General features: G+C 42.9%; 1 protein-coding gene across 1 annotated transcript; it reads left to right on the forward strand.

Annotated features, from left to right (window-relative positions):
• The first annotated feature begins 276 nt into the window (after window positions 1–276).
• LOC121553462 (FHF complex subunit HOOK interacting protein 2A-like) lies at window positions 277–27,579 on the forward strand. Its single transcript, XM_041866585.2, has 17 exons — window positions 277–545; window positions 1,551–1,629; window positions 1,781–1,950; window positions 2,235–2,339; window positions 2,490–2,612; window positions 2,880–3,071; window positions 3,296–3,492; window positions 13,808–13,922; window positions 14,128–14,204; window positions 14,360–14,552; window positions 20,853–21,016; window positions 21,711–21,857; window positions 21,976–22,066; window positions 22,364–22,507; window positions 22,742–22,882; window positions 23,920–24,023; window positions 26,198–27,579. Exons 1-17 carry the CDS (start codon window positions 501–503, stop codon window positions 26,307–26,309), a joined length of 2,199 nt encoding a protein of 732 aa, XP_041722519.1. The 5' UTR covers window positions 277–500; the 3' UTR covers window positions 26,310–27,579.
• Window positions 27,580–27,745: the final 166 nt, after the last annotated feature.

Below are 27,745 nucleotides of genomic sequence, written 5' to 3' on the forward strand. Positions count from 1 at the left end.
TTACTTTAGCAAAGGGCAAAGTCTACAAAACTCAGTCCACTCTGTTCGTAACAGATTGTAGTTTTGGAAACAGAAAACTGTATTGAGATCAAAATCAGCGGAATGTCGGCCAAAATCCATTTCGCTCCATCTTCTCCCACTGCCGGCCACTGGGCTTCCTCTCATCACCATATTTGGTAGTGAGTGGAAACTCCAACCAGATGCTTCACATTTATACATCCGGTGAAATATCTGGCTCATTGTTCTAATCTGTTATATTACTTCTTGGCTAGGGAAGTGCCACGGTGTCCAACAGAGGCGAACGTTACAGTAGTTTGTGTGGTTATAGTGGTTGTGAGATATCAAGCCAGAGTCCACTGTGCATTTTACTGTTTGCATTTATTTTCCTTCAGGGGTTATTATATGAAAACTCCAATCTGGATCGCAGCGGTAACAACAGGAAGAAGATAGAGGAATTCTCTAGGTCTTCTCGTGACAAACTGCTCCAGTCGAAGAACAAAATGTTCTCCAAATTTACATCGATTCTACAGCACGCAGTCGAGGCGGTGAGTTTTTCATTGATGTGGAAGATGTCAAACCGCTGGAAGAAAGGTTCAATCGAGGTCGGAGACAATTGGGCCCAACTGGACGTTCTATTGAAGTTAACCACATAACTGTTAGCGTATGCTAGTTAGCTTTGCCAGATGTGAGCCTAGGTGCTGCTGACGCTAACAACAGAGGTGTACAACAACACAACTTTCGCTCTGGTTTCAGGGCTTGTTTCACTTCATATAAACCAATGTGATTGAAATAATTAGCTAAAGCTGTTAGCTACATTGCCCTGATTGTGGCTGGGCTAGCTAACGTTATCTAGCTAGCAAGCTAATGTTTACGTCTCGGCAAATCTGTTTTTATTTTATTTAAAGATGAGCTTGAAATGGGCGCATGGTCTAATTGAGTCAACAACCCAGAAAACAAATCTAAGTTTAGCTTTCCTAACGAACTAAGTTAACCCTAAGGCCGGCAGATCAATTATTTGTGTATGTTTGTCAAAGCTGGTTAACTCATTGAAACTGCTTTGTATACCCGTCTGCCTCTGACCTTTTAACGTTACCATATGGGTTTCCTGTCAAGCAAGAAAGACAAATTAATTGTGATGTACATGCTAGTTAGTCGGCTACTCAACGTTTGTTGCTGTCAAACGTTAGCAAGGGTTCCATCTCTGGTGGATTTCTCAACACCCTTGTTGATAAGATGTGACTTGTCGACATTGCGCAAACGAGTGACTGTACAAAAGCTATTTATACAGTTTATAAGACACTACATTTGGGGACTACAAGGAGTAGGCCTACATGTCCTATGTGCAGAGAGAGTGAAAATATCTGCTTGAGCAGATTACATGTTTGTGCATCTTGCCTGGACGAGAGTCTGGTTGCTTTACACACATACTGGCTGAAGGCCTGTAATACAGATTGCTAAACTAATTAATCAGACACTGGACTAATCCCATCCTCATATCTCAATATTGTTTGATAAACATCGTTTTGATTTAATCTCTCTTTCCGTTTCAGCTTGCGCCTTCACTGCCCTTGCAGGAGGACTTTGTGTATCACTGGAAAGCCATCACACATTATTACATAGAGACATCAGGTAAGACCAAATAAACATCACTTAATAGACATCAAGTATGAGTTTCAAATCACTGTAAACAGACATGGAGTATAGATATGTTATCAATGATGTATTACCTGTAATGACAATGTGCATCGAAAGCAATGTTTGTTTGTTTCGTCTGTGTCAGATGACAAAGCCCCCGTGACAGACACCAACATCCCGTCCCATCTGGAGCAGATGCTGGACATCCTGACGCAGGAGGAGTCAGAAAGAGAGTCTGGCGAGACTGGGCCCTGCATGGAGTACCTGCTGCACCACAAGATCCTAGAGACCCTCTTCACCCTGGGCAAGGCCGATGTAAGGGGAACAATGCCCTTTTCGCACTATCATGCCGACTCAAACCACACTGGACTGGCTCTGAAAGTTTCTTTTCACATTGTCCTTTTCAGCAACTTTAGTGGATGTATACCCAGGCCAGCACAGTACAGCAAGACTTGGCTCAGTAGTGTGAAAAAAGTAAAAGACCTAACTGCACTCTGTTGGATAGTTAGCCTATACCAAACCATGTTAGAAAGACCAGATCAAGTATGAAAAGTACCATGATGTTTCTTAATCTATTGGTGGTGTTTTGTTTCCATCAGTGTCCTCCGGGAATGAAGCAGCAGGTCCTGAGTTTCTACACCAAGCTGCTAGGACGCATTCACCAGCCTCTTCTGCCCCACATCAATGTCCATAGACCTGTACAGGTGAGATCCAAGCTGTTTTACTTTGTTCGATATGGATGGTTTTAACACGATATGGATGGTTTTAACACATGGATGTGTTTTACTATGTAGATGTGTCATTTGTACACTGTTTCAGTGTGACGTAATGTGTCTCCCTTGTTGTCTCCTCAGAAACTCATCCGTCTGTGTGGAGAGATCCTGGCTGCTCCCACGGAGAACGAGGAGATCCAGTTCCTCTGCATTGTCTGTGCCAAACTAAAGCAGGACCCCTACCTCGTTAACTTCTTCCTGGAGGTAAGTATGATGTCCATATGATGCTACCATAACAGAGACAGCAGGGTTGTGTTCATTAGGCACCAAACGCTCTGAAATTGATAAAAATAGAGAGGTACTATCTGTACTTATCCAATAAAAAAAAAAGAAGCCAAATTTCGTTTTATGCTTATGCTCTAATGAAAACGACCCAGGGCGTTTCAGTAAGGTGACTAGAGAGAAAGCTCAACTGATGTCACACAGTTTGAATCCTTCAATGTTTATTTTCTTGTATCTCCTGGTTCACAGAATAAAGTGAAGAGACCTGACCCAAAGAGTCCCGGTGCAGAGGGGGTTAGAGAGGACTTGGCTTCACCAGACACAGGTCAGCCCCAGGCAGAGGGACAGGCAGCTGAACCACCTGAGGAGCCCAAGGCTGCTGCTGCCCAGTCCAACAACTACAACATAGTCACGTCTCTCCTCAACCTCACCAAGAGTCCGGTCAGTTCCTCCTCATACCACAAATCTGGGACCAAGTTACTCATACCACACTGATGTTGGATGTAGTCTGTTTTGATTTGAGGTTGCAGTGGGAATAGGTTTAGTGGTGTTTTTAATGTAGCTTGAACTGTCTTTGTGTTGTTTGAGTAGCATCTATATTCATGCTTTCCTCTCTCTCTCTCTCTCTCTCTCTCTCTGTCTCTCTCTCTGTCTCTGTCTCTCAGGATGGCAGGATAGTGGTGAAGGCGTGCGAGGGCCTCATGCTGCTGGTCAGTCTGCCCGAGCCGGCCGCTGCCAAGTGTCTGACGGAGAACACTGAGCTCTGTGAGCTCCTGACTGACAGACTGTCAGCCTTCTACAAGGCTCTCCCCACGTCCATGGATCCCCTGGACATTGAGACAGTGGAGTCAGTCAACTGGGGGTGAGGCTTTGCTGTCCGCTCCTCAAGCTTCCTCTGCTTTGTCAGAGAGACAGTGCCTTCAGAAAGGATGCATACTCCTTGAATTTTTCCAATTTTTGTTGTGTTACAGCCTGAATTTAAAATTGATTATATTTTGATTTTGTTTCACTGGCCTACACAATACCCCATAATATCAATGTGGAATTATGTTTTTAGAAAGGTTTACAAATTAATTAAAAATTAAAAGCCGAAAAGTATTGAGTCAGAGTATTCACCCCCTTTGTTATGGCATGTATAATTAAGTTTAGGAGTAGAAATGTGCTTAACAAGTCACATAATAAGTTGCATGGACTTACTCTGTGTGCAATAATAGTGTTTAACATACATTTTGAATGACTACCTCATTTAGGTACCACACACGCAATTATCTGTAAGGTCCCCAGTTGATCAGTGAATTTCAAACACAGATTCAACCACAAAGACCAGGGAGGTTATTCAATGCCTTGCAAAGAAGGGCACCTATTGGGAAAAGGGTACAAATAAAAAAAGCTGACATTTAATTACACTTTGGATGGTGTATCAATACACCCAGTCACTACAAAGATACAGGCGTCCTTCCTAACTCAGTTGCCGGAAAGGAAGGAAACCGCTCAGGGATTTCACCATGAGGCCAATGGTGACTTTAAAACAGTTACAGAGTTTAATGGCTGTGATAGAACTGAGGATGAATCAACTATATTGTAGTTACTCCACAATACTAACCTAAATGAGAGTGAAAAGAAGGAAGCCTGTACAGAATACAAATATTCCAAAACAAGCATCCTGTTTCCAATAATGTCCTGAATACAAAGTGTTATGTTTGGGGCAAACACAACACATCACTGAGTACCACCTGGTTGTCTGCTTTCCAACAGACACTAGAAGACATTTACCTTTCAACAGAACAATAACTTAAAACAGAAGGCCAAATATACACTGGAGTTGCTTACCAAGATTACATTTAATGTTCCTGAGTGGCCAAGTTGCAGTTTTAACTTAAATCGGTTTGAAAATCTATGGCAAGACTTCAAAATGGCTTTCTAGCAATGATCAACAACCAACTTGATAGAGCTTGAAGAATTTTTTTAAGAATAATGTGCAAATATCGTACAATCCAAGTGTGCAAAGCTCTTAGAGACTTACTCAGAAAGACTCACAGGTGTAATCGCTGCCAAAGGTGATTCTAACATGTATTGACTCAGGGGTGTGAATACTTATGTTAATGAGATATTTCTGTATTTAATTTTCAATAAATTAGCAAAAATGTCTAAAAACAGGTTTTCTCTGTCATTATGGGGCATTGTGTGTAGATGGTTGATGGGAAAAATCGATGTAATCTATTTTGAATTCAGGCTGTAACACAACAAAATGTAGAATAGGTCAAGGGATATGTATGCACTCACTAACTGTAAGTCACTCTGGATAAGAGCGTCTGCTAAAAATGGCAATAAAAAAATATGAATACTTTTTTGAAGGCACTGTAATGCTACATATATTTTGTGTCCCGATTTATATATATTTTTTAACCTTTATTTAACCAGGTAAGCCAGTTGAGAACAAGTTCTCATTTACAACTGCGACCTGGCTAAGATAAAGCAAAGCAGTGCTATAAAAACAACAACAACAACAGAGTTACATATGGGGTAAACAAAACATACAGTCAATAACACAATAGAAAATATATATACTGTGTGTGCGAATGTAGTAAATTATGGAGGTAAGGCAATAAATAGGCCATAGTGCAAAATAGTTACAATTTCATATTAGCACTGGAATGATAGATGTGCAAAAGATGATGTGCAAATAGAGATACTGGGGTGCAAATTAGCAAAATAAATAACAATATGGGAATGAGGTAGTTGGATGGGCTAATTTCAGAATGGCTGTGTGCAGGTGCAGTGATCGGTAAGCTGCTCTGACAACTGACGCTTAAAGTTAGTGAGGGAGATACAGTGGGGAGAACAAGTATTTGATACACTGCCGATTTTGCAGGTTTTCCTACTTACAAATCATGTAGAGGTCTGTCATTTTTATCATAGGTACACTTCAACTGTGAGAGACGGAATCTAAAACAAAAATCCTGAAAATCACATTTGTATGATTTTTAAGTAAATAATTTGCATTTTATTGCATGACATAAGTATTTGATACATCAGAAAAGCAGAACTTAATATTTTGTACAGAAACCTTTATTTGCAATTACAGAGATCATACGTTTCCTGTAGGTCTTGACCAGGTTTGCACACACTGCAGCAGGGATTTTGGCCCACTCCTCCATACAGACCTTCTCCAGATCCTTCAGGTTTCGGGGCTGTCGCTGGGCAATACGGACTTTCAGCTCCCTCCAAAGATGTTCTATTGGGTTCAGGTCTGGAGACTGGCTAGGCCACTCCAGGACCTTGAGATGCTTCTTACGGAGCCACTCCTTAGTTGCCCTGGCTGTGTGTTTCGGGTCGTTGTCATGCTGGAAGAACCAGCCACGACCCATCTTCAATGCTCTTACTGAGGGAAGGAGGTTGTTGGCCAAGATCTCGCGATACATGGCCCCATCCATCCTCCCCTCAATATGGTGCAGTCGTCCTGTCCCCTTTGCAGAAAAGCATCCCCAAAGAATGATGTTTCCACCTCCATGCTTCACGGTTGGGATAGTGTTCTTGGGGTTGTACTCATCCTTCTTCTTCCTCCAAACACGGCGAGTGGAGTTGAGACCAAAAAGCTCAATTTTTGTCTCATCAGACCACATTACCTTCTCCCATTCCTCCTCTGGATCATCCAGAATGTCATTGGCAAACTTTAGACGGGCCTGGACATGCGCTGGCTTGAGCAGGGGGACCTTGCGTGCGCTGCAGGATTTTAATCCATGACGGCGTAGTGTGTTACTAATGGTTTTCTTTGAGACTGTGGTCCCAGCTCTCTTCAGGTCATTGACCGGGTCCTGCCGTGTAGTTCTGGTTTGATCCCTCACCTTCCTCATGATCATTGATGCCCCACGAGGTGAGATCTTGCATGGAGCCCCAGACCGAGGTTGATTGACCGTCATCTTGAACTTCTTCCATTTTCTAATAATTGCGCCAACAGTTGTTGCCTTCTCACCAAGCTGCTTGCCTATTGTCCTGTAGCCCATCCCACTTACTGGTTGGTAGGTGATCAAATACTTATGTCATGCAATAAAATGCAAATTAATTACTTAAAAATCATACAATGTGATTTTCTGGATTTTTGTTTTAGATTCCGTCTCTCACAGTTGAAGTGTACCTATGATAAAAATTACAGACCTCTACATGCTTTGTAAGTAGGAAAACCTGCAAAATCGGCAGTGTATCAAATACTTGTTCTCCCCACTGTAAGAGTCTCCAGCTTCAGAGATTTTTGCAGTTCGTTCCAGTCATTGGCAGCAGAGAACTGGAAGGAATGGCGGCTAAAGGAGGTGTTGGCTTTGGGGATGACCAGTGAGATATACCTGCTGGAGCGCAGACTACGAGTGGGTGTTGCTATGGAGTGGCGCAGTAGTCTAAGGCACTGCATCGCAGTGCTAGCTGTACCACTAGAGATTCTGGTTCGAATCAAGGCTCTGTCGTAGCCGGCCGCGACCGGGAGACCCATGGGGCAGCGCACAATTGGCCCAGCGTCGTCCAGGGTAGGGGAGGGAATGGCTGGCAGGGATGTAGCTCAGTTGGTAGAGCATGGCGTTTGCAACGCCAGGGTTGTGGGTTCGATTCCCACGGGGGGCCAGTATGAAAAATAAAATAAAAATAATAATAATGTATTGTGATGTCACGAGAGGCTGTGTCCTGGAGGGACGTTACATCCCCCTGAGGTGGCTGCAAACCCAGACAGCTATGGCTCCATCTGCTGGTATGGTCGGGAACTCCACCCCTCTATGGCCAATCTTCCCACGCAGCTGAAACAAATGAGGAGCTGATGAGCTGAAGGTTTGGGAAGGGAAGACACACAGTCTCCAACCGGGGCTCTCTGGAGGACAAGAGTGCTGCACGTCCACTTCCATGAGGAATATAAGGATTTGGAGATACTTACCTTTGGGAAATACTCACCTTTGGATATATACACCTGTGGAAATACGTGTGGGACATTTGGAAGGACGTTTTGCTGGGTTGGCCACTAGCTGCAACGTGGAAGACAGTAAGACTGGGGAAAAGTTATTTGAGCAAGGGAGAGTTATGATTTTGGATGTGGAAGAGACATCCCTGAACTGTTAACCCTTAAGAGCCACCAGAGAACAGTATTGTGTTATACTTTCGTTAGTTTCCCCAGACCTTTAATAAAATCCTTGTTTTGTTTGAACCTTGTCTCCTTGCACTACTTGAGCAATCCCGCTGAAAGCTGTGTAGCCTCTCGTGACGTCACAGTATGCACTCACTAACTGTAAGTCGCTCTGGATAAGAGCGTCTGCTAAAAAAAAAAAAAAAAAAAGATAAGACAGGGATTTGCCTAGCAGTGATTTATAGATGACCTGGAACCAGTGGATTTGGCGACGAATATGTAGTGAGGGCCAGCCAACAAGAGCGTACAGGTCACAATGGTGGGTAGTATATGGGGCTTTGGTGACAAAACGGATGGCACTGTGATAGACTACATCCAATTTGCTGAGTAGAGTGTTGGAGGCTATTTTGCCGAAGTCAAGGATCGGTAGGATAGTCCGTTTTACGAGGGCATGTTCGGCAGTATGAGTGAAGGAGGCTTTGTTGCGAAATAGGAAGCCGATTCTAGATTTAACTTTTGATTGGAGATGCTTAATGTGAGTCTAGAAGGAGAGTTTACAGTCTAACCAGACACCTAGGTATTTGTAGTTGTCCACATACTCTAGGTCAGACCCGCCGAGAGTAGTGATTCTAGTCGGGTGGGCGGGTGCAAGCAGCGTTCGGTTGAAGAGCATGCATTTAGTTTTACTAGTGTTTAAGAGCAGTTGGAGGCTACGGAAGGAGTGTTGTATGGCATTGAAGCTCGTTTGGAGGTTTGTTAACACAGTGTCCAATGAAGGGCCAGATGTATACAAAATGGTGTCGTCTGCATAGAGGTGGATCCGAGCGTCACCAGCAGCAAGAGCGACATCATTGATATACACAGAGAATAGAGTCGGCCCGAGAATTGAACCCTGTGGCACCCCCATAGAGACTGCCAGAGGTCCAGACAACAGGCCATCCGATTTGACACATTGAACTCTATCTGAGAAGTAGTTGGTGAACCAGGCGAGGCAGTCATTTGAGAAACCAAGGCTATTTAGTCTGCCAATAAGAAGAATGCGGTGGTTGACAGAGTCGAAAGCCTTGGCCAAGTCGATGAAGACGGCTGCGCAGTACTGTCTTTTATCGATCGCGGTTATAATATCGTTTAGGGTCTTGAGCGTGGCTGAGGTGCACCCAAGGGGTGGGGGGGCAAGTTGCAGCGGAGGGTGCAGAGCTGGTGGCCGGGGTAGTGGAAGCCAGGTGGAAAGCATGGCCAGCCGTAGCAAAATGCTTGTTGAAATTCTCTTATTGTAGATTTATCGGTGATGACAGTGTTTCCTAGCCTCAGTGCAGTGGGCAGTTGGGAGGAGGTGCTCTTATTCTCCATGGACTTTAGTGTCCCAAAACTTTTTGGAGTTAGTGCTACAGGATGTAAATTTCTGTTTGAAAAAGCTAGCCTTTGCTTTCCTAACTGATTGTGTATATTGGTTCCTGACTTCCCTGAAAAGTTGCATATCGCGGGGGCTGTTCGATGCTAATGCAGTACGCCACAGGATGTTTTTGTGCTGGTCAAGGGTAGTCAAGTCTGAGGAGAACCAGGGGCTATATCTGTTCTTAGTTTTGAATTTTTTGAATGGGGCATGCTTATTTAAGATTGAGAGGAAAGCACTTTTAAAGAACAACAGGCATCCTCTACTGAAGGAATGAGGTCAATATCCATCCAGGATACCCGGGCCAGGTCAATTAGAAAGGCTTGCTCGCTAAAGTGTTTTAGGGAGCGTTTGACAGTGATGAGGGGTGGTCGTTTGACCGCGGACCCATTACGGACGCAGGCAACAAGGCAGTGATCGCTGAGATCCTGGTTGAAGACAGCGGAGGTGTATTTAGAGGGTACATTTGTCAGGATGGTATCTATGAGGGTGCCCATGTTTACAGATTTAGGGTTGTACCTGGTAGGTTCGTTGATAATTTGTGTGAGATTGAGGGCATCTACTTTAGATTGTAGGTTGGCTGGGGTGTTAAGCATATCCCAGTTTAGGTCACCAAGCAGTACGAACTCTGAGGATAGATGGGGGGCAATCAGTTCACCATATGGTGTCCAGGGCACAGCTCGGGGCTGAGGGGGGTCTGTAGCAAGCGGCAACAGTCAGAGACTTATTTCTGGAAAGGTGGATTTTTAGAAATAGAAGCTCAAACTGTTTGGGCACAGACCTGGATAGTATGATAGAGCTCTGCAGGCTATCTCTACAGTAGATTGCAACCCCACCCCCTTTGGCAGTTCTATCGAGACGGAAAATGTTGTAGTTGGGGATGGACATTTCTGAATTTTTGGTGGCCTTCCTAAGCCAGGATTCAGACACTGCTAGAACATCAGGGTTGGCGGAGTGTGCTAACGCAGTTAATAACTCAAACTTAGGGAGGAGGCTTCTGATGTTAACGTGCAAGAAACCCAGGCTTTTACGGTTACAGAAGTCAACAAATGATAACGCCTGGGGAGTAGGAGTGATACTGGGGGCAACAGGGCCTGGGTTAACCTCTACATCACCAGAGGAACAGAGGAGGAGTAGAATAAGGATACGGCTAAAGGCTTTAAGAGCTGGTCTTCTAGTGCGTTGGGTACAGAGAAAAAAAGGGGCAGATTTACGGGCATTGTAGAATAGATTCAGGGCATTATGTACAGACAAGGATATGAGTACAGTGGAGGTAAACCTAAGCGTTGGGTAACGATGAAAGAGATAGCATCACTGGCGGCACCGATTGAGTTGGTCTCCGCGTGTATGGGGGGTGGGACAAAGGAGCTGTCTAAGGCAGGTTGGGCAGGGCTGGGCGCTCTACAGTGAAATAGTACAATAAGAAATAACCGAAACAGCAATAAGCATGGCATATTGACAAATGGCACCCTATTCCCTATATAGTGCACTACTTTTGACCAGGGCCCATTTTAATCTCGGAAACCCAGAACTAAAATCATGTGTGATTGCGTCAGATGCTCCATCATGTTCTGGGGGAGATGTATGAGAAAAGATACTAACCAGACTAGCGAAGTCTCAACCTCCTAAACGGAAACTCTCAACCAAAGCATGGGCCAAATGTCCCCTTCCGAAATTCGAAACATGCGAACAACTGCGAAATCGTGATTTGTCCAAATGATCAGTGACGAATAAATCAAAAATGTCTCGTTAGTCTGGTGATGGGCGCTACGATGCCAGCCTATGTTACGTGTGTCTGTCTAAGAGAGATTAGGGCACATAGACTACTTATGGGCCCTGGTCAAAAGTATTGCGCTATATGGGTACGTTTGGGACACGTATGCGGCATACCCCCTCTCTAAATTAGTATCAGTGAATGGTCTGCCAAGGGAAAATTGTAGGGATGTGCATCTTTCCCTTTCAAGATTATTCGATACGTATCTAGACACATGGGCTCCGATGCAATACAGGAACGATACGTTTTAGTTTGAAATTATTAGGTTTGATTAGAGAAAGAATCGATGCGATAAGATTCTATGCAGTAACATTTGTTGCATAAACATTCATTTTCCATTCTACACTGAACAAAAATATGAACGCAATATGTAAAGTGTTGGTCCCATGTTTCATGAGCTGAAATAAAAGATCTCCGAAATGTTCCACGCACAAAAAAGGTTATTTCTCTCAAATGTTGTGTACAAATTTGTTTACATCTCTGTTAGTGAGCATTTCTCCTTTGCCAAGATAATCCATCCACCTGACTGGTGTGGCATATCAAGAAGCTGAATGAACAGCATGCTCATTACATAGGTGTACCTTGTGCTGGAGACAATGAATGGCCACTCTAAAATGTGCAGTTTTGTCACAAAACACAATGCCACAGATGTCTCAAGTTTTGAAGGTGCGTGCAATTGGCATGCTGACTGCAAGAATGTCCACCAGAGCTCTTGTCAGAGAATGTATTATTAATTTCTCTACCATAAGCCGTTTGAGATTTTGGCAGTACGTCCTACCAGCCTCACAACCGCAGACCACATGTATGGCGTCTTGTGGGCGAGCAGTTTTCTGATTTTGAAGTTGTGAAGTTGTGAAGAGTGCCCCATGGTGGCGGTGGAGTTATGGTATGGGCAGGCATACGCTACGGAAAACGAACACAATTACATTTTATTGGTGGCAATTTTAATGCACAGAGACACAATGACGAAATCCTGAGGCCTATTGTCATGCCATTCACCTCATGTTTCAGCATGATAATGCACGGCCCCATGTTCCAAGGATCTGTACACAATTCCTGAAAGCTGAAAATGTCCCAGCTCTTCCTTGGCCTACGTACTCACCAGACATCACCCATTGAGCATGTTTGGGATGCTCTGGATCAACGTGTACGACAGCGTGTTCCAGTTCCCGCCAATTTCCAGCAAATTCACACAACCATTGAAGAGGAGTGGGACAACATTCCACATGCCACAATCAACAGCCTGATCCACTTTATGCGAAGGAGACGTGTCACGCTGCATGAGGCAAATGACTGGTTTTCTGATCCGCGCCCCTACGTTTTTTTAAGGTATCTTTGACCAACAGATGCATATCTGTATTCCCAGTCATGTGAAATCCATAGGGCCTAATTTATTCATTTCGATTGACTGATTTCCTTATATGAACTGTAACTCAGTAAAATCTTTTAAATTGTTGCATGTTGCGTTTATATTTTTGTTCAGTATAAATTACAATCTGCTGCTGATTTAGCTCATGAGCTGGGCCTCTCTGAGCTGACCTGTGTGTGTCTGTGTAAAAAAACATTAGGAACACCTTCCTAATATTGAGTTGCACCCACTTTTGCCCTCAGAACATCCTCAATTCGTCAGGGCATGCTCTACAAGGTGTCGAAAGCGTTCCACAGGGATGCTGGCCCATGTTGAATTGCAATGCTTCCCACAGTTGTGAAGTTGGCTGGATGTCCTTTGGGTGGTGGACCATTCTTGATACACAAACGATTAAGCGTGGAAAAACCCAGCAGCGTTGCAGTTCTTGACACACTCAAACCAGTGCGCCTGGCACCTACCCCGTTCAAAGGCACTTAAATCTTTTGACTTGATTTCACCCCTATCTCAAAATCGAATGGTTTTGACCGTTTCGAAGTTTTTTCAGAGCGATCTTCTCCTTTCGCTTCGGCCATGCAGTGCGCCTCGAAATTATCAACTTTACCCTATATACTGTATATAAAAATGACCGTTTACACTGATTGTTTAAAGCAAAACTACCTAAACTATTGCTGATGGTGAACCTGGACAATCCAAATAAAGTATATTTTAAGCCCCATTCAGCAGGTATAGCCAGATGAGAGTTGGCTCCTGTAGCTTACTTTTATTCCGATAAAACACAATTTTCAACAGCACATAGATAACAATAACCTAGCAAATTACATAGGTTGTCACTCAACTAATAAAGCCTAATATCACGTAAGCCAGATGTGCAAGATCAGGAACAGGCCTCCTACCTCGCCTTGGTCAGCGCGCAAAACTGGGCACAGTGTGCAGTTTGACAATGCTACTGATATTGCCTGGTGGTGTTTGTCACGTATGCACAATTATTTGTAGATCAATGACTGTCAACGCAGTTACATGCAGTTCAACACTGAAAGAGCAGACGCAACAGTTGTCACAAAATGACGTATTTTAGGAAGGTACAAAGAATGTAATATGAGCAAAACAATTTAGTGAACCGCCGATTCAAACGTTACGAGTCTGTTTTCTGACCAATGGATGCTACATTTGGATCGGTTTGGGGTCCGCAGACCGATGAATGATCATTTGGGACTGATGCGTATCGGTGAATCGTTACATCCCTAGAAAATTGGTTAATCAATTGAGTGTGATGATTTATCAATGCTAACCCTGTTTTAGTTGCACTGGACATTTAACAAGCTACATTAGACCCCATCAAGCTAAAAGCCCCCCTGAGAGAAACCTATGGCCAAACACTGGCCTCAGTTCAAAATAGAAACATTACACGATTCCTCAGTTAAAACACAACAAATATCTCTATCCGAGTTAAGACAACTATAGAATGAATATACATCTTGATCAGTTAAGAATCGGCATCAGAAAAGTATAGTACCTCAATTGTCTCTGGTGTCCGTTGCAGACTGGATGTGTATAACATGAAGGATGATGCTGCCATCTTCACTGGGAAGCGAGCGCTCATCTCCTTCCTGTCTTGGCTCGATTACTGTGACCAGCTCATCAAAGAGGCTCAGAAGGTAACAACACTGACACACCATTGACTGGGAAATGCTTTAAATAGAAGGCACAGTGACTTGTTAGAATTTAATTCAGCAAAAACATAAGATAATACAATTAGCTATATATTCAAGTCTCACAAAGACTTATATTACGTACATCTATAGTTTTTATATCAAAGTGACTTTGTGAGTAATTAGACATTTCTTGGTCTTTTACCCTAAGACGGCTGCTGCAGTGTTGGCTAAAGCAGTGAGAGAGAGGTTCTTTGTGGCGGTCATGGAGCCCCAGCTGATGCAGACGTAAGTCCCTATTCAGAATCCTCAGGGGAACACTCATAGGTTCCTCTCTTCGTTTGAATGTGTATGTATGTCTGCCCCCTGACTAGATCCATTGACAATGAAAGATGATAATGCTGTGTCAGCGGATGACGGTGTCCCTTCTGTCCCCTGTTTAGGTCAGAGGTGGGCGTCCTGACCTCCACGGCTTTGCTGAACAGGATCATCCGCCAGGTGACCTCTGAGGCCCTGCTGCAGGACATGGTCTACTTCCTCCTGGGGGAGGAGAAAGGACCAGAGACGCTAGCCAGCACTGCCCAGAACCCCCTCCGACACAGACTCATAGAGCACTGTGACCATCTGTCAGATGAGGTGACCACCCATATTCATGCATAATACACTGTTGGCTACACCTTGATACACACTCTGCCTCTGGTGGTTGGGTTTGACATGGGACAAATATATTGTATTTTTCCAATGTGATGCTGCGGAAGTAGAGAAGACTGTTTGGTCTCCTAGTCAAAGAAATGCCCCAACGCGTTATATGTTAGCGTGAACGCTGCTCCTTCATGGAACTCCCTGTCAGCGAAGCCTTTCGTCCGGGCGCCTGCCAGCCTGTGCGCGCTCTCTCACCACATTGGCAGAGAAACAACAGGCTGGGGGTTCGGCGGGGAAACTCGTTTAAACCTGGCTAAAAACAGTCTTATGCCTAGTAGCCTAATTATAGTGATATTTTCCTATGCACTGCATTCTTTGCCTTCCTTTTAGACAGAATAAATAAAACAGGGTTGGGCGAATAACTTGAAAAATGTAATCCATAAGCCTGCTAATGCATTCATTAATAAATGTCAAACGTGCACATAGTCAATTTGAGAAACTGAAAGAAAAAATACATTTCAATCTTGTAATAATTCATATTCTTTCAATTTGCACAGGTAGGAAAGTGCCCAGACGACTGTGTGCTGATTGACCAGTAGGCTAGGTGTGAATGTTCTGAAGCTTAATTCTAATCAATCATGAATAAAATCTGAAACCCATCAACACCTTATGGGCCATCAGCGGGACAAAACTCTTGCTGAGTCTATGAAATGGTGCGCTGTTAACGGCAGCACCGCTTTATCAAATGTTAAACTTGATATTTTAGGCTACGGCGTGAAAAATAGTTTCCATGGGCACACAAATCCGAAATGATGTATGTGATTGAAAAATGGAATGCTTTTAACCGAAAGAGTCACCTAACATGCATGGTTCTTCAATATGCATTGGCTAATAGGCCTACTTGTTGGATGCACATTGGGTATCCAGCTGTTTGGTCAGGCATAGGGATGTTGTCGACCATCAGCTGATCCAGGAAATATTTTTCTGAATGACAGTCAAGTGACAAACAGCTGTTGTGATATAGCACACGTTGCAAAAACAGCCACAGTGCGGGAAAACGGTGTTCGAAAGAATTTCCGGATTATTTTGGTGTCTCGTTTGTTGCGCTAGTGAAGACAATTGTGATCCACATTGGATCCAATCCAATACCCCTACATTTATGTTGATTATCTGCTATTCTCAGCTTGATTTACAGTAGGGTCTAGAAGATTTCAGACAAAGCATCAAGTTAATGAGTTAATGTTTTCATATGTTTCTGTGCATTACCTTGGAAACCGAGTCTAGGCTACTGTGCGAATTGTGTAGGATAGCCTAGGCTGTTGCGCGAACACCCAACGGTATTTTCCTTTCTGTTATTCAGGATATTTATTGACATGATTTGGTGAATTTGAATGATGTGAATAATGATGATGGTGAAAGCCCACTAACAGATGGACTGCGATCCCTTTAATCATAGAGGCTATTTTTACTTTGTGTCTCTAAAATCACGTTTCCATTTTTATTGTCATGTGACAGTCTTGATTTTCTTTTGAAATGTCCAAATATCTGCCTTTTACCAGATCTGAATATTTTCCCATGAACTGTTTCTTTTCATACATTCGGTAGTCTATGTTACAAAATATAATATTCTGCCCATATGAACAAATGTATTTTAGGCCAACTACAGCTACATGATTTAATGAAAAGCAGCAAACAGACACAATATTATGGTGTATGTCCACCACCCAAAGGACATCCAGCCAACTTGACAAGATCCTACATCTGTACTGCACTTAGGCCTACTGTACATCAATGCCACAGCACTAACCCCAGTGTAAACGCATGTCAGTGGATGGGAAAGCAGTGTCACACGAATAGACATTACAGGATGTAAACATTTTCATGAATAAGTTAAGTGCGCTGTCCCCGTATTTTGATGTGTTACCATGACAAATGGCCTCAGACATTGTATCGTCATAAATGATAACATAGCCTAAATGCTTTGCCATTATATTTCTATTCTCATAAAGACATCATTGGAGTAGAACCGTACCAATCCACTTAGCCGTGGGAGGTAGGGGTGCTTAAGGTGCTGTAGCACCCAAAAAATAATAACAAGCTTTTATATTTGAAAAGAATGGGCTACTGGGCCTTTTTTAATAATCTTGTGTTAGCAGCCCGATATAGCCGTCTGCAGCACAGGCAACAACTTTCTTCCAACCCCCCAGCCAACTTGACACAACTGTGGAAAGCATTTGAGTCAACATGGGCCAGCATCCCTGTGGAAATGCTTTCAACACCTTGTTTGGCATGGCTTGATCGTATGGTGCGTGGAGGTTCATAGGGGAAGAGTAGATCTGACAGGTAGGCGGGTCCGATGCCATTTACGGCTTTGTAGATGAGGCAGAGAATTTTATAGTCAATTATTTGAGAAACAGGTAGCCAATGGAGATCAGCAAGGATGGGGTGATGTGGGCTGACTTTTTTAGTTTGTCAGAATCCTTGCAGCACTGATTTGGATGAGCTGTAGTTTAGGAATTGAATTTGCAGGCAGGCCCCCAAGTATTGCGTTCCCATAATCAATTCTGGAGAAAAGTAGTGCATGGATTAGCTTTTCTGCTTCATATGTGGTGAGAGAGAGTCTTAGGCGGGAGATGTTCTTCAGATGAAAGAATTACGTTTTACAGATGTGACTAATGTGGCTATTGAAGGAGAGAGCAGGGTCGAATTTCACACCCAAATTAATGACGACCGAGGAGAGGGGGATGATGTGGCCATCTATGACAGGGCAGATGCTGCAGGAGTTGATCTGCTGGGGGGTGCCTATCAGCATTGCTTCTGTCTTGCTGCTGTTGAGTTGTAGGAAGTTGTTCTGCATCCAAGATTTGACCTCTTCCAGACGGTTGGACAATGTTAACAGAGCAGATGTTGTCAGGCTTTGTTTTAATGTACACCTGTGTGTCGTCTGCGTAGCAGTGGAATTGGACACTGTTGTCTGAAGATCTGGCCAAGTGGGAGCATGTAGAGTAGGAAGAGGATAGGTCCTAACACTGACCCTTGTGGGACACCGCAAGGGTCTTGCCTCTCCGAGGGTGACGTACTTCTTGCGTTTAGAGAGGTAGGAGGTGAACCAGTTTAGGGCGGTCCCACAGATGGCAGTGTGCTCTCTGAGGTGCTACAGTAGAATGGTGTGATCTACTGTGTCAAAAGCAGCACTGAGGTCCAGAAGAATCAAGATGGTGTGGGATCCTGTATCTGCAGCCATGAGCAGGTCATTTACAACCTTCACCAGGGCTGTCTCAGTACTGTGCATGGGCCTGAAGCCAGACTCTAGAGCCTCATAAAGATGGTTAGCATAAAGATGATTGTCAAGCAAATAACTGCCGGTCTCACGGTAATTGACCGAATGAACATAAACACATTTAGCGTCTCCTGTCTTCCACACAAAGCCTACAAGCCACTGATGCAGACATTTGGAACATTTTAAAAAGTCTAATAAATCCATGTAATATAGCCTACACCATCACAATAAATCCATTCTTTCTTTTAGACAGGTCTAAAGAAGCATGATATGAAGAAAATGTAGTACATTTCAGAACAGAATAGCATACTCTGAGTTGTCCTGATGTTAGGCCCTGATCTGGCTATGCCATATGGCTGTGGGCTGCACTAGTTCATTTAGCAGACAAGATTTGCTTAGAATTCTGTGGAATTATTTTATATTATTTTATAGTATGAAGAATACAGTTGAACATAGCTTAATGAAATATAAAATATATTTAGTGTGCGCGCATGCGGCTATTATGTGTTGAGTGGTTAACAAAGAAACAGGTACTCCTATATGCTTAATTTAGAGTTATTTATGTAACTTTAGTCGTGATACAAATGTTGGGCTATATGTTTTGATTTTTAATACATTCTAAGGCTGCATGATGCGACTAATGATGATTTGAAAAAAGTTGCATGAAAGGCATGAGCTCTGCTTTGTTTTTTTGCGCAGGCTGTACACACTTCATCAGTCTCTCATTCACAATTTGACAAGCACTTGATAATGCCTTGAATTTCCCGGCTGCATCCCCTTTGTGTGGCCGTAATGCCCCCTAAGAAAATCCATGCCTTTTGCGGCCAGTGGCTGTTGTGACCTTGGGCTGAATATAATAATTATAATTCCCTTCTCCCGGCTGCGTGCCGAAGCACCTCTTACTCACATGGCTCTCCGTCACGTGATCGGGTCTTTCTCACAGGCTACAAGTGAAGACAGACACATCTGGGACGCAACTGCGCGCGTCCTTATCCAATTCCGAGGAGAATATTGAAGATATTGGAAGAACGGTCCATATTTACTTTTCGTCAGCCAACAAGATGAGTAGGCTTAACCAACAGCAAAAGCACTAGTCTATGTTAACTATCTACTATGCGAGTGTTCCATTAGCACGAAAACACCATTCTCAAAAGTGACCACAAATGCGATTATGCATGTAATGCTTTTATTATAAAGGTGCGTTTTTATGGTGAAAATTATCTTCCCCAAACATGAAACTATGTATGCCAGTTAGGCTCTACACCCGTTGTAAAGCGGATTAATGTGCTTCATTTTAAGAAGTTATTTGGCCACTTTAGTTGTGATACAAACCTTATCAAAACATATAGGCCTATGGGCTACACTACATGAGGTGTGCGACTATGATTTGAAAAAGTCAATTTAAAAAAGAAGCATGCACTGTTTCTTGCCTTAAGCTGGGCATCATTCACAAGTGATAATACAGTGCATTCGGAAAGTAATCAGGCCCCTTCACTTTTCCCACATTTTGTTACTTTACAGCCTTATTCTAAAAGGAATTTTTAAAAATCGTCATCAATCTACACACAATACCCATAATGACAAAGCGAAAATTGTTTTTTTGACATTTTTGCTAATTTATCATTTAAAAAAAAGATACCTTATTTACATAAGTATTCAGACCCTTTGCTATGACACTCGAAATTGAGCTCAGGTGCATCCTGTTTCCGTTGATCATCCTTGAGATGTTTCTACAACTTGGAGTCCACCTGTGGTAAATTCAATTGATTGGACATGATTTGGAAAGGCACACACCTATTTATATAAGGTCCCACAGTTGACAGTGCATGTCACAGCAAAACCAAGCCATGAGGTCGAAGGAATTGTCCGTAGAGCGCCGAGACAGGATTCTGTCGAGGCACAGATCTGGGGAAGGGTACAAAAAATTCCTGCAGCATTGAAGGTCCCCAAGAACACAGTGGCCTCCATCATTCTTAAATGGAAGAAGTTTGGAACCACCAAGACTCTTCCTAGAGCTGGCCGCCTGGCCAAACTGAGCAATCGGGGGAGAAAGGCCTTGTAGAGGGAGGTGACCAAAAACCAGATGGTCACTCTGGCAGAGCTCCAGAGTTCCTCTGTGGAAGTGGGAGAACCTTCCAGAAGGACAACCATCTCTGCAGCACTCCACCAATCAGGCCTTTATGGTAGTGGCCAGACGGGAGCCACTCCTCAGTAAAAGGCACATGACAGCCCGCTTGGAGTTTGCCAAAAGGCACCTAAAGGACTCTGACCATGAGAAACAATATTCTCTGGTCTGATGAAACCAAGATTGAACTCTTTGGCCTGAATGCCAAGCGTCACGTCTGGTGAAGCATGGTGGTGGAAGCAGCATCATGCTGTGGGGATGTTTTTCAGCGGCAGGGACTGGGAGACTAGTCAGGATCGTGGGAAAGATGAACGGAGCAAAGTACAGAGTGATCCTTGATGAAAACCTGATCCAGAGCGCTCAGGACCTCAGACTGGGGTGAAGGTTCACCTTCCAACAGGACAACGACCCTAAGCACACAGCCAAGACAACGCAGGAGTGGCTTCGGGGCAAGTCTTTGAATGTCCTTGAGTGGCCCAGCCAGAGCCCGGACCTGAACCCGATCTAACATCTGAAAAGACCTGAAAATAGCTGTGCAGCGAAGCTCCCCATCCAACCTGACAGAGCTTGAGAGGATCTGCAGAGAAGAATGGGAGAAACTCTCCAAATACAGATGTGCCAAGCTTGTAGCCCAGTGGGCTTGTAGCCCAGTGGCCGCTTGAGAGCTCTCAGGGAGAGCACGTTATGACATCTTGCCTGGGTTTGTTTACAAAAAAGTAAAACTGTCGCCCCGACATATAAACAAATTACATAACTGAGTCTTGCTTTAAACCGCTAAAATGACACCCAGAAGTGACCACTTGTCCTGCTTTAAATTTGTGTCTCACAAACTCACTGTTAACTCAGTTCCTTCCTTTGTGCTCATAGTCTCCAAACATGTTTCCCACAGATCAGCATCATGACCCTGCGTCTGTTTGAGCACCTGATCCAGAAGCCCAACCAGCACATCCTCCACAGTCTGGTGCTACGTAGCCTGGAGGAGAGGAACTACCTGGAGAACAAGCCCCAGGAGGAGAGGGAGCCCCTGGAGAACGGCCAGCCCCACGACTTCATGTAAGGGATCCCTCCGCCGAGTCTGTCCTGCATGGGCTCTGGGGTTTTAACTATCTAACTGCATTCAGAAATTTACATTTAGTGGAAATTAAATGAATAAAAAGTGTATTCCCTCATTATGTGCCACAATACACAATACTTCACAGATGGTGTGTCCATAACTTGGAACCATTAATGAAATGGCAATGCACTACAACCACCACAAAAAATGACTTGAGCTTAGCCATCATGGAATGTGAACATATGAAATTAATTTGTATGGTTCCTCAGTATGTTTGGGCCTAGTCCCTCGTGACCGATTTAAGCATTCTCTGGCCAGCGCGCATGATGTTAGATTTTGTTCTGGGTGCTGAGATTAGTTGAGGCAACTAATGCAAATTCCATGGAATATCACTCCTTAGTGAATTCTGTCCATTATTTATTCTATCTGTTCACATTATGACAAACACATAACCATAATAAGAGAGATTTCATATCTGTGTGAACCACTGTCTCTTTGAATTAGAAAATGCATTAACCACGCCTAGTATCCAAACATTAGGTTGAAATCCCTAACAATATGAAAGCATAGTGTCAGAGACTCCTCCTTTTGATGTAAAATCACTAAGCTAATTGGAACCAATTACCTTAGTGATGTAAAATGTAATGCATTTTACATTGAATGTGCCAACTGATGTTTTGTTATGTCTTTCAGAGACCTTGAAGAGGACCCTCTGTTTGGCGACGTCATCTCTCCAGAGAACAGGTTGTCCAGCCCTGATTGGTTGAGCAACTCCCCAACACATAATCCCTACCACGCTAAGCCTGATGGAAAGACAGAGGTCCACAAGATTGTAAACAGGTACACAGTCTTTCCTAGGCAGCATGTGTCTTATCTTGTTACATATTGAAAACTATTTTTAGCAAGTAAGATACATGCGTCATATAACCCTATTCTGTTTTTATTATGTTTATTTCAGTTTCCTGTGTTTGGTCCCTGATGAAGCCAAATCCTCGTCTCATGTGGAGGGAACGGGTTATGACACCTACCTAAGAGATGCACACAAACAGGTGAGTTCTCCAGGTCTCTCTCATGTTCCCTAGCTTCTAATTCACTGAACTCAATAGAAATATGGGTTGTGTTCATTAGGGTACACCATTGGAAACCGTTTTGCACGTGTTTCTTATTGTTCTTATATAAGTTTAGATAGTATCTCCCTGTGTCACTCGGTTTTGGACTGTTTGCTTCTGATTCAAGCCTACTGAATACCACCCTGGATCTCTGATTTGTAACTAACACTGAATGGATGGCATGTTGTCTACCCAATGTCATAACTCAACATTATCATTGTCCTCATCTTTTTTTAGTTCAGGGACTACTGTGGGATCTGTCAGAGATGGGACTGGCGCGGCACCCCCAAGGCCATGGAGAAGTGTGACCTGGACAGTCCCTTCTTCGAGGGCCACTTCCTCAAAGTCCTCTTCGACAGGATGGGCCGTATTTTGGATCAGGTGAGTTTGAAGTCAAGGAAAGATCTCAGATTTCCAGAAGACTCTCCATTGAAAGTGCTTCTTAGTCCAAGATTAGGCTTAATCTTTGTCAGGAAAACCGACCCAGAATGTTCAGACTGGGTATCAATTGGATCAAATTGGATTAAACACTTAAATCGGCTTTGTGAGTTTAGCGATATTGTGGTGTCTAGATCCAGACGCATCATGGTGCACTGTCCCTTCTCTGTCCTCCAGCCTTACGACGTGAACCTGCAGGTGACGTCAGTGCTGTCCAAGCTGTCCCTGTTACCCCACCCACACATGCATGAGTACCTGCTGGATCCCTACATCAACCTGGGCCCCGGCTGCAGGTCCCTCTTCTCCGTCATCGTCAGGGTATGTTGAGGAATCAACATGAGCAGATACTCAGATACCCTCTATTGATCTTTCATGAATTGATATTGAAGTGAAGTAAGGGAGGAAGTATTTTTGTTGAGTAGAGTAAATCTTGAGTATCAATTTAGTTAGTGCAATTATGTTCTAGTCACGTTTATGTAAATATAACAATTTCCACAATAACCAGGTTTCCATCCAAGCATTTCATTGCGAGTAAAGTACATGTCGGATAAAACATGTCTTGACAGGCCTGATGGAAACAGAACATTTTCCGGTAAACTTTCCAAATGTCGACAAAACAAAATATGCTAGACAAAGTGGGATCTTTCTGTGTCGGTAAAATGAATTAATGCGAGAAATGTCGGTTGAACCGCTTTTTTGCGCAAATATTGATGTAATAACCATCATATCAAAGTAAACTTGGAGTCACGCGATGACATGTTGTGTGGTCCTCCCACTACGAGTTGGGAAAGCATGCAGTTTATTATGCTACAAATGAAATAAGTTATGATGAACTTTACAGGGTGGTGAAAGTGCAAGGTGATGAGCAAGATGCTCCTTTCCAATCAATATTGAGGGTCTTATTCTGGTGACTTGACAAATAAAAACGATCTCGTCATAATAATCTCATCATGTAGGTTATACGTGCGCTCTAGCCGTGCGCTCTAGCCATTACTGTACCTGTGAGCTGTTAATGAACACTAGATAACGCACATTTTTCTTTGTGAGAAAACCATCAGTAGAGTTGAAAATGCAATGGAAACCCATTTAACTTGTATTTTGTATTTGGCACGTGGGAATTTAACCGCAAAATGTATTTTTAAGTGCACTACGTCCTCACGCACAGCCTTTTATCTGCATTTGATGGAAACATCTCTGGTGGGAAAATGTGCATATTGTTTTTATGCTGATTTTTAGAATATTTGCATGAAAATCTCTTGCCAATTGGATGGAAACTCAGCTATTGTCAGTATTGAACCTGCTCTGAGCCTTTATAATGTAACACTGATTTGCCCCTGTACATTACACTCTGTCAGGTGGTTGGGGACCTCATGTTGAGGATTCAGCGCATCCCAGACTTCACACCCAAACTCCTGCTGGTAAGAAAGAGACTGCTTGGCCTGGAACCAGAGGGTTTGAAGTAAGTACTCTGTGAAAGGTTTCTGTAGTTCACAAAACATAGTAAGATGTGTTGAATTCAGGTAGCAAAGATATGTTTAAGTCAGGTAGCTACTAGCCAGATGTATTTAACTTGAAGTGGATGTGTTAAGATTTGACGCTATGTCTCTCTAATCTTCCTTGTGTAGCATTGACCACGTAGGCACATTTAGTTCAGGTAGCCAGATGTATTTGACTTGAAGTGGCGGCAGGTAGCTTAGTGGTTAAGAGCGTTGTGCCAGTAACCGAAAGGTCGCTGGTTCTAATCCCCGAGCCGACTAGGTGAAAAATCTGTCGATGTGCCCTTGAGCAAGGCACTTAACCCTAATTGCTCCTGTAAGTCGCTCTGGATAAGAGCGTCTGCTAAATGACCACAAAAAAAAAAAAAGTGTATGTGTTGAGGTTTGACAGTGTCACCAGGGATTATTCTGTCATTTAAATCTTTGGGTGGGCCACCTAAGCGGTTTTTTGGGATGCCTAAGTCCAAACAGTGTAAAAAAAAAAACGTTGAACAAAAATAAAACATATAGGCTGTCATCAAGGCAAAGGGTGGCTATTTGAAGAATCTCAAATATGAAATATATTTTGATTTGTTTAACACTTTTTTGGTTACTACATGATTCCATAGTTTTGATATCTTCACTATTATTCTACAATGTAGAAAATAGTTTTAAAAAATAAAGAAAAACCCTGGAATTAGTAGGTGTGTCCAAACTTTTGACTGGTACTGTATGTGTATATATATATATATATATATATATATATATATATATATACACACTGAGTGTACAAAACATTAGGAATGCCTTCCTAATATCGAGTTGCACCCCCTTTTGCCCTCAGAACAGCCTCAATTCGTCAGGGCATGGACTAAAATGTGTCAAGCGTTCTACAGGGATGCTTGCCCATGTTAACTCCAATGCTTCCCACAGTGGTGTCATTTTGGCTGGATGTCCTTTGGGTGGTGGACCGTTCTTGATACACATGGAAAACTGTTGAGCGTGAAAAACCTAGCAGCATTGTTTTGTATACTCAGTATACAGTGAGGTCTGAAATTATTGACACCCTTGATCAAGATGAGCATTTATAAAATAAATAATTCAAATACGGTGCTATATTGTATGCACATTGTTTGGGGGAAATGATATTATTTTATACTAATACAGTTGCTCAGAGAAAGAGGTGATGTTTAACAAGTGATAAAAAATGTTCTCTCAAAGGTAGGCGTCAAAATTATTGACACTCCTAAAGATCCTTATAATGAAAGTAGCCAGAAGTTGAGTATTTGGTCCCATATTCCTAGCACGCAATGACTACATTAAGCATGTGACTCTACAAACTTGTTGGATGTATTTGCAGTTTGTTTGGTTGTGTTTCAGACACAGGAGGTTGGTGGAACCTTAATTGGGGAGAACGGGCTTGTGGTTATGGCAGGAATGGTATCAAATACATCAAATACATGGTTTCCATGTGTTTGATGGCATTCCATTCCTTCCATTCCAGCCATTATTATGAGCTGTCCTCCCCTCAGCAGCATTTCCCCCCCCAATAGAAATGAATGGTAAATCATGTATTGTAATTTTGGAGTCACTCTTATTTGTAAATAATTATATAATATGTTTCTTAACACTTCTACATTCATGTTGATGCTACCATGATTATGGATAATCCTTAACGAATCGCGAATAATGAGTGAGAAAGTTACGGAGGGTCAAAGATCATACCCCCAAGACATGCTAACCTTGTTATTGGTAATGGTGAGAGGTTAGCATGTGTTGAGGGGTATGATTTTTGACCCTTTGTAACTTTATCACTCATCGTTATTCGCGATTCGTCCAGGATTATCCGTAATCATGATACGGAATGGTTTGTACTGTATGTTTCCCCAAAACTTTATTATACGTTCTTGAACAGACCGAGTTACTTTTGCTCCACTTGGTGTGTGTGGCGGGGTGTGGCTTGAAGCAATGATTTACGTATTTAAAGGGCAGCGGCAATGCTGACAGCGTTCCCCAACCCAAAACCAACCCCTCCCCTTTCCTGTGTAGCGTTGACCACATAAACACATTTAGGCCTAGTTCGGGTAGCCAGAAGTATTTGACTTGAAGGGGATGTGTTAAAGTTTGACACAGTGTCTGTCTGGTCTTTCCTATGTAGCATCGACCACATAACCCTGCTGGAGGGGGTGATTGTACTGGAGGAGTTCTGCAAGGAGCTGGCTGCCATTGCCTTTGTCAAATTTCACGCGTCTGCCTCCACCTCCCCCTAACCCAACCTCCAAGGCAAGGCAGATCAGGACTGGGGGGGGGGTTACTTACCACTGGTCATCCCTAAAATAGATTGTGCCCCAAAGACATACTGTAAGCAGGACATGTTTCATCAAATGTCTTGAGACTCAAATTTCTTGGGACTACAGAGAAAGTATTTTGCTCCATGTCCTAACCAGAACAGAACAGTATGGCTGGCAATTGGGGGCTAGAGGCTTTCAGGGTGAGGAAGAGGATGTGTGGATGGATGCGGTAGGAGAGGGGACATTCTCAGGATGGTTTGAGCTGGGCAGGGCCTGCAGAGTCCCTGCGCGCTCTCGCTGTCTTTCTCACCAACCAAAACAAATATGATTCACTATGTGTGTCATAGAGAGAAATTTGTTTTCTGTGTGTGTGTTTTTATTTCAGTTTTTTTCAGACTCTGCTGTTTGTAAGCGTCAATGCCTTGGTGTTGGATTATTACGCCTTTTCAGTTACATTTTCAAAAGATTGTTTGTTTCCTATTGAAATATTTTATCTTTAGCCCACATGTCTAATATATTCCTCTTCTGTCAGATTATCAATGTAAAATCGCAAAAAATATGTGGACAAGATAGCCCCTCTAATTAGCACCCAAATTTCTTATCAAAATCAGGTAATTGACCCGATTCGTGTAAAAAAAAAAAAAAAAAAAAAAAAGGACATGCAATACAATGGAAAATGTTATTATTTAACTTAATTTTTTTTATGGAGAAGTTTCACTGTAGTATCTGAGATAATACGATACTAGTCACGGCTGTGGCAGAAATGGAAGGCCCCTGTATTTATTTTCACTGTTTCTTTCAGGTTGCCTTTTTAACAGTCACATATGCATTTGTAAAGAAAGAAAACCATTTTTAACCAATTTTAATAGATTACCCATTATATGGACTAATGGTAGACAAGGAGGAACTCTCAATGCAACTTACTTTGCAACAAATCTGTCAAGTTTTGAATTGTCCCTGACTAGTAAACTTCACTGTGGAGATGTTAGTGTTAACTTTGCTTAGGCTACCTACCTAACCATGTCAATGGTTGTGTGTATTTCTTATTGTTTGCACCCTCAACCTCACTAGCAATGGGATAACATTATAGAGTAATGTGACATCTCATTTTGTAGAATGTGGATCCTGAAAAACAAACTGGATTTGGACATAGAAGTCAATGTACATTTGCACTCGTTACATACACTACCGTTCAAAAGTTTGGGGTCACTTAGAAATGTCCTTGTTTTAATTGTCCATTAAAATAAAATCAACTTGATCAGAAATACAGTGTAGACATTGTTAATGTTGTAAATGGCTATTGTAGCTGGAAACGGCAGATTTGTTTATGGAATATCTAGGTAGGCGTACGAGGCCCATTATCAGCAACCATCAGTCCTGTGTTCCAATGGCACGTTGTATTTGCTAATCCAAAT

Source organism: Coregonus clupeaformis, chromosome 37 (genome assembly GCF_020615455.1).
Source record: "Coregonus clupeaformis isolate EN_2021a chromosome 37, ASM2061545v1, whole genome shotgun sequence".
Taxonomy (NCBI): domain Eukaryota; kingdom Metazoa; phylum Chordata; class Actinopteri; order Salmoniformes; family Salmonidae; genus Coregonus; species Coregonus clupeaformis.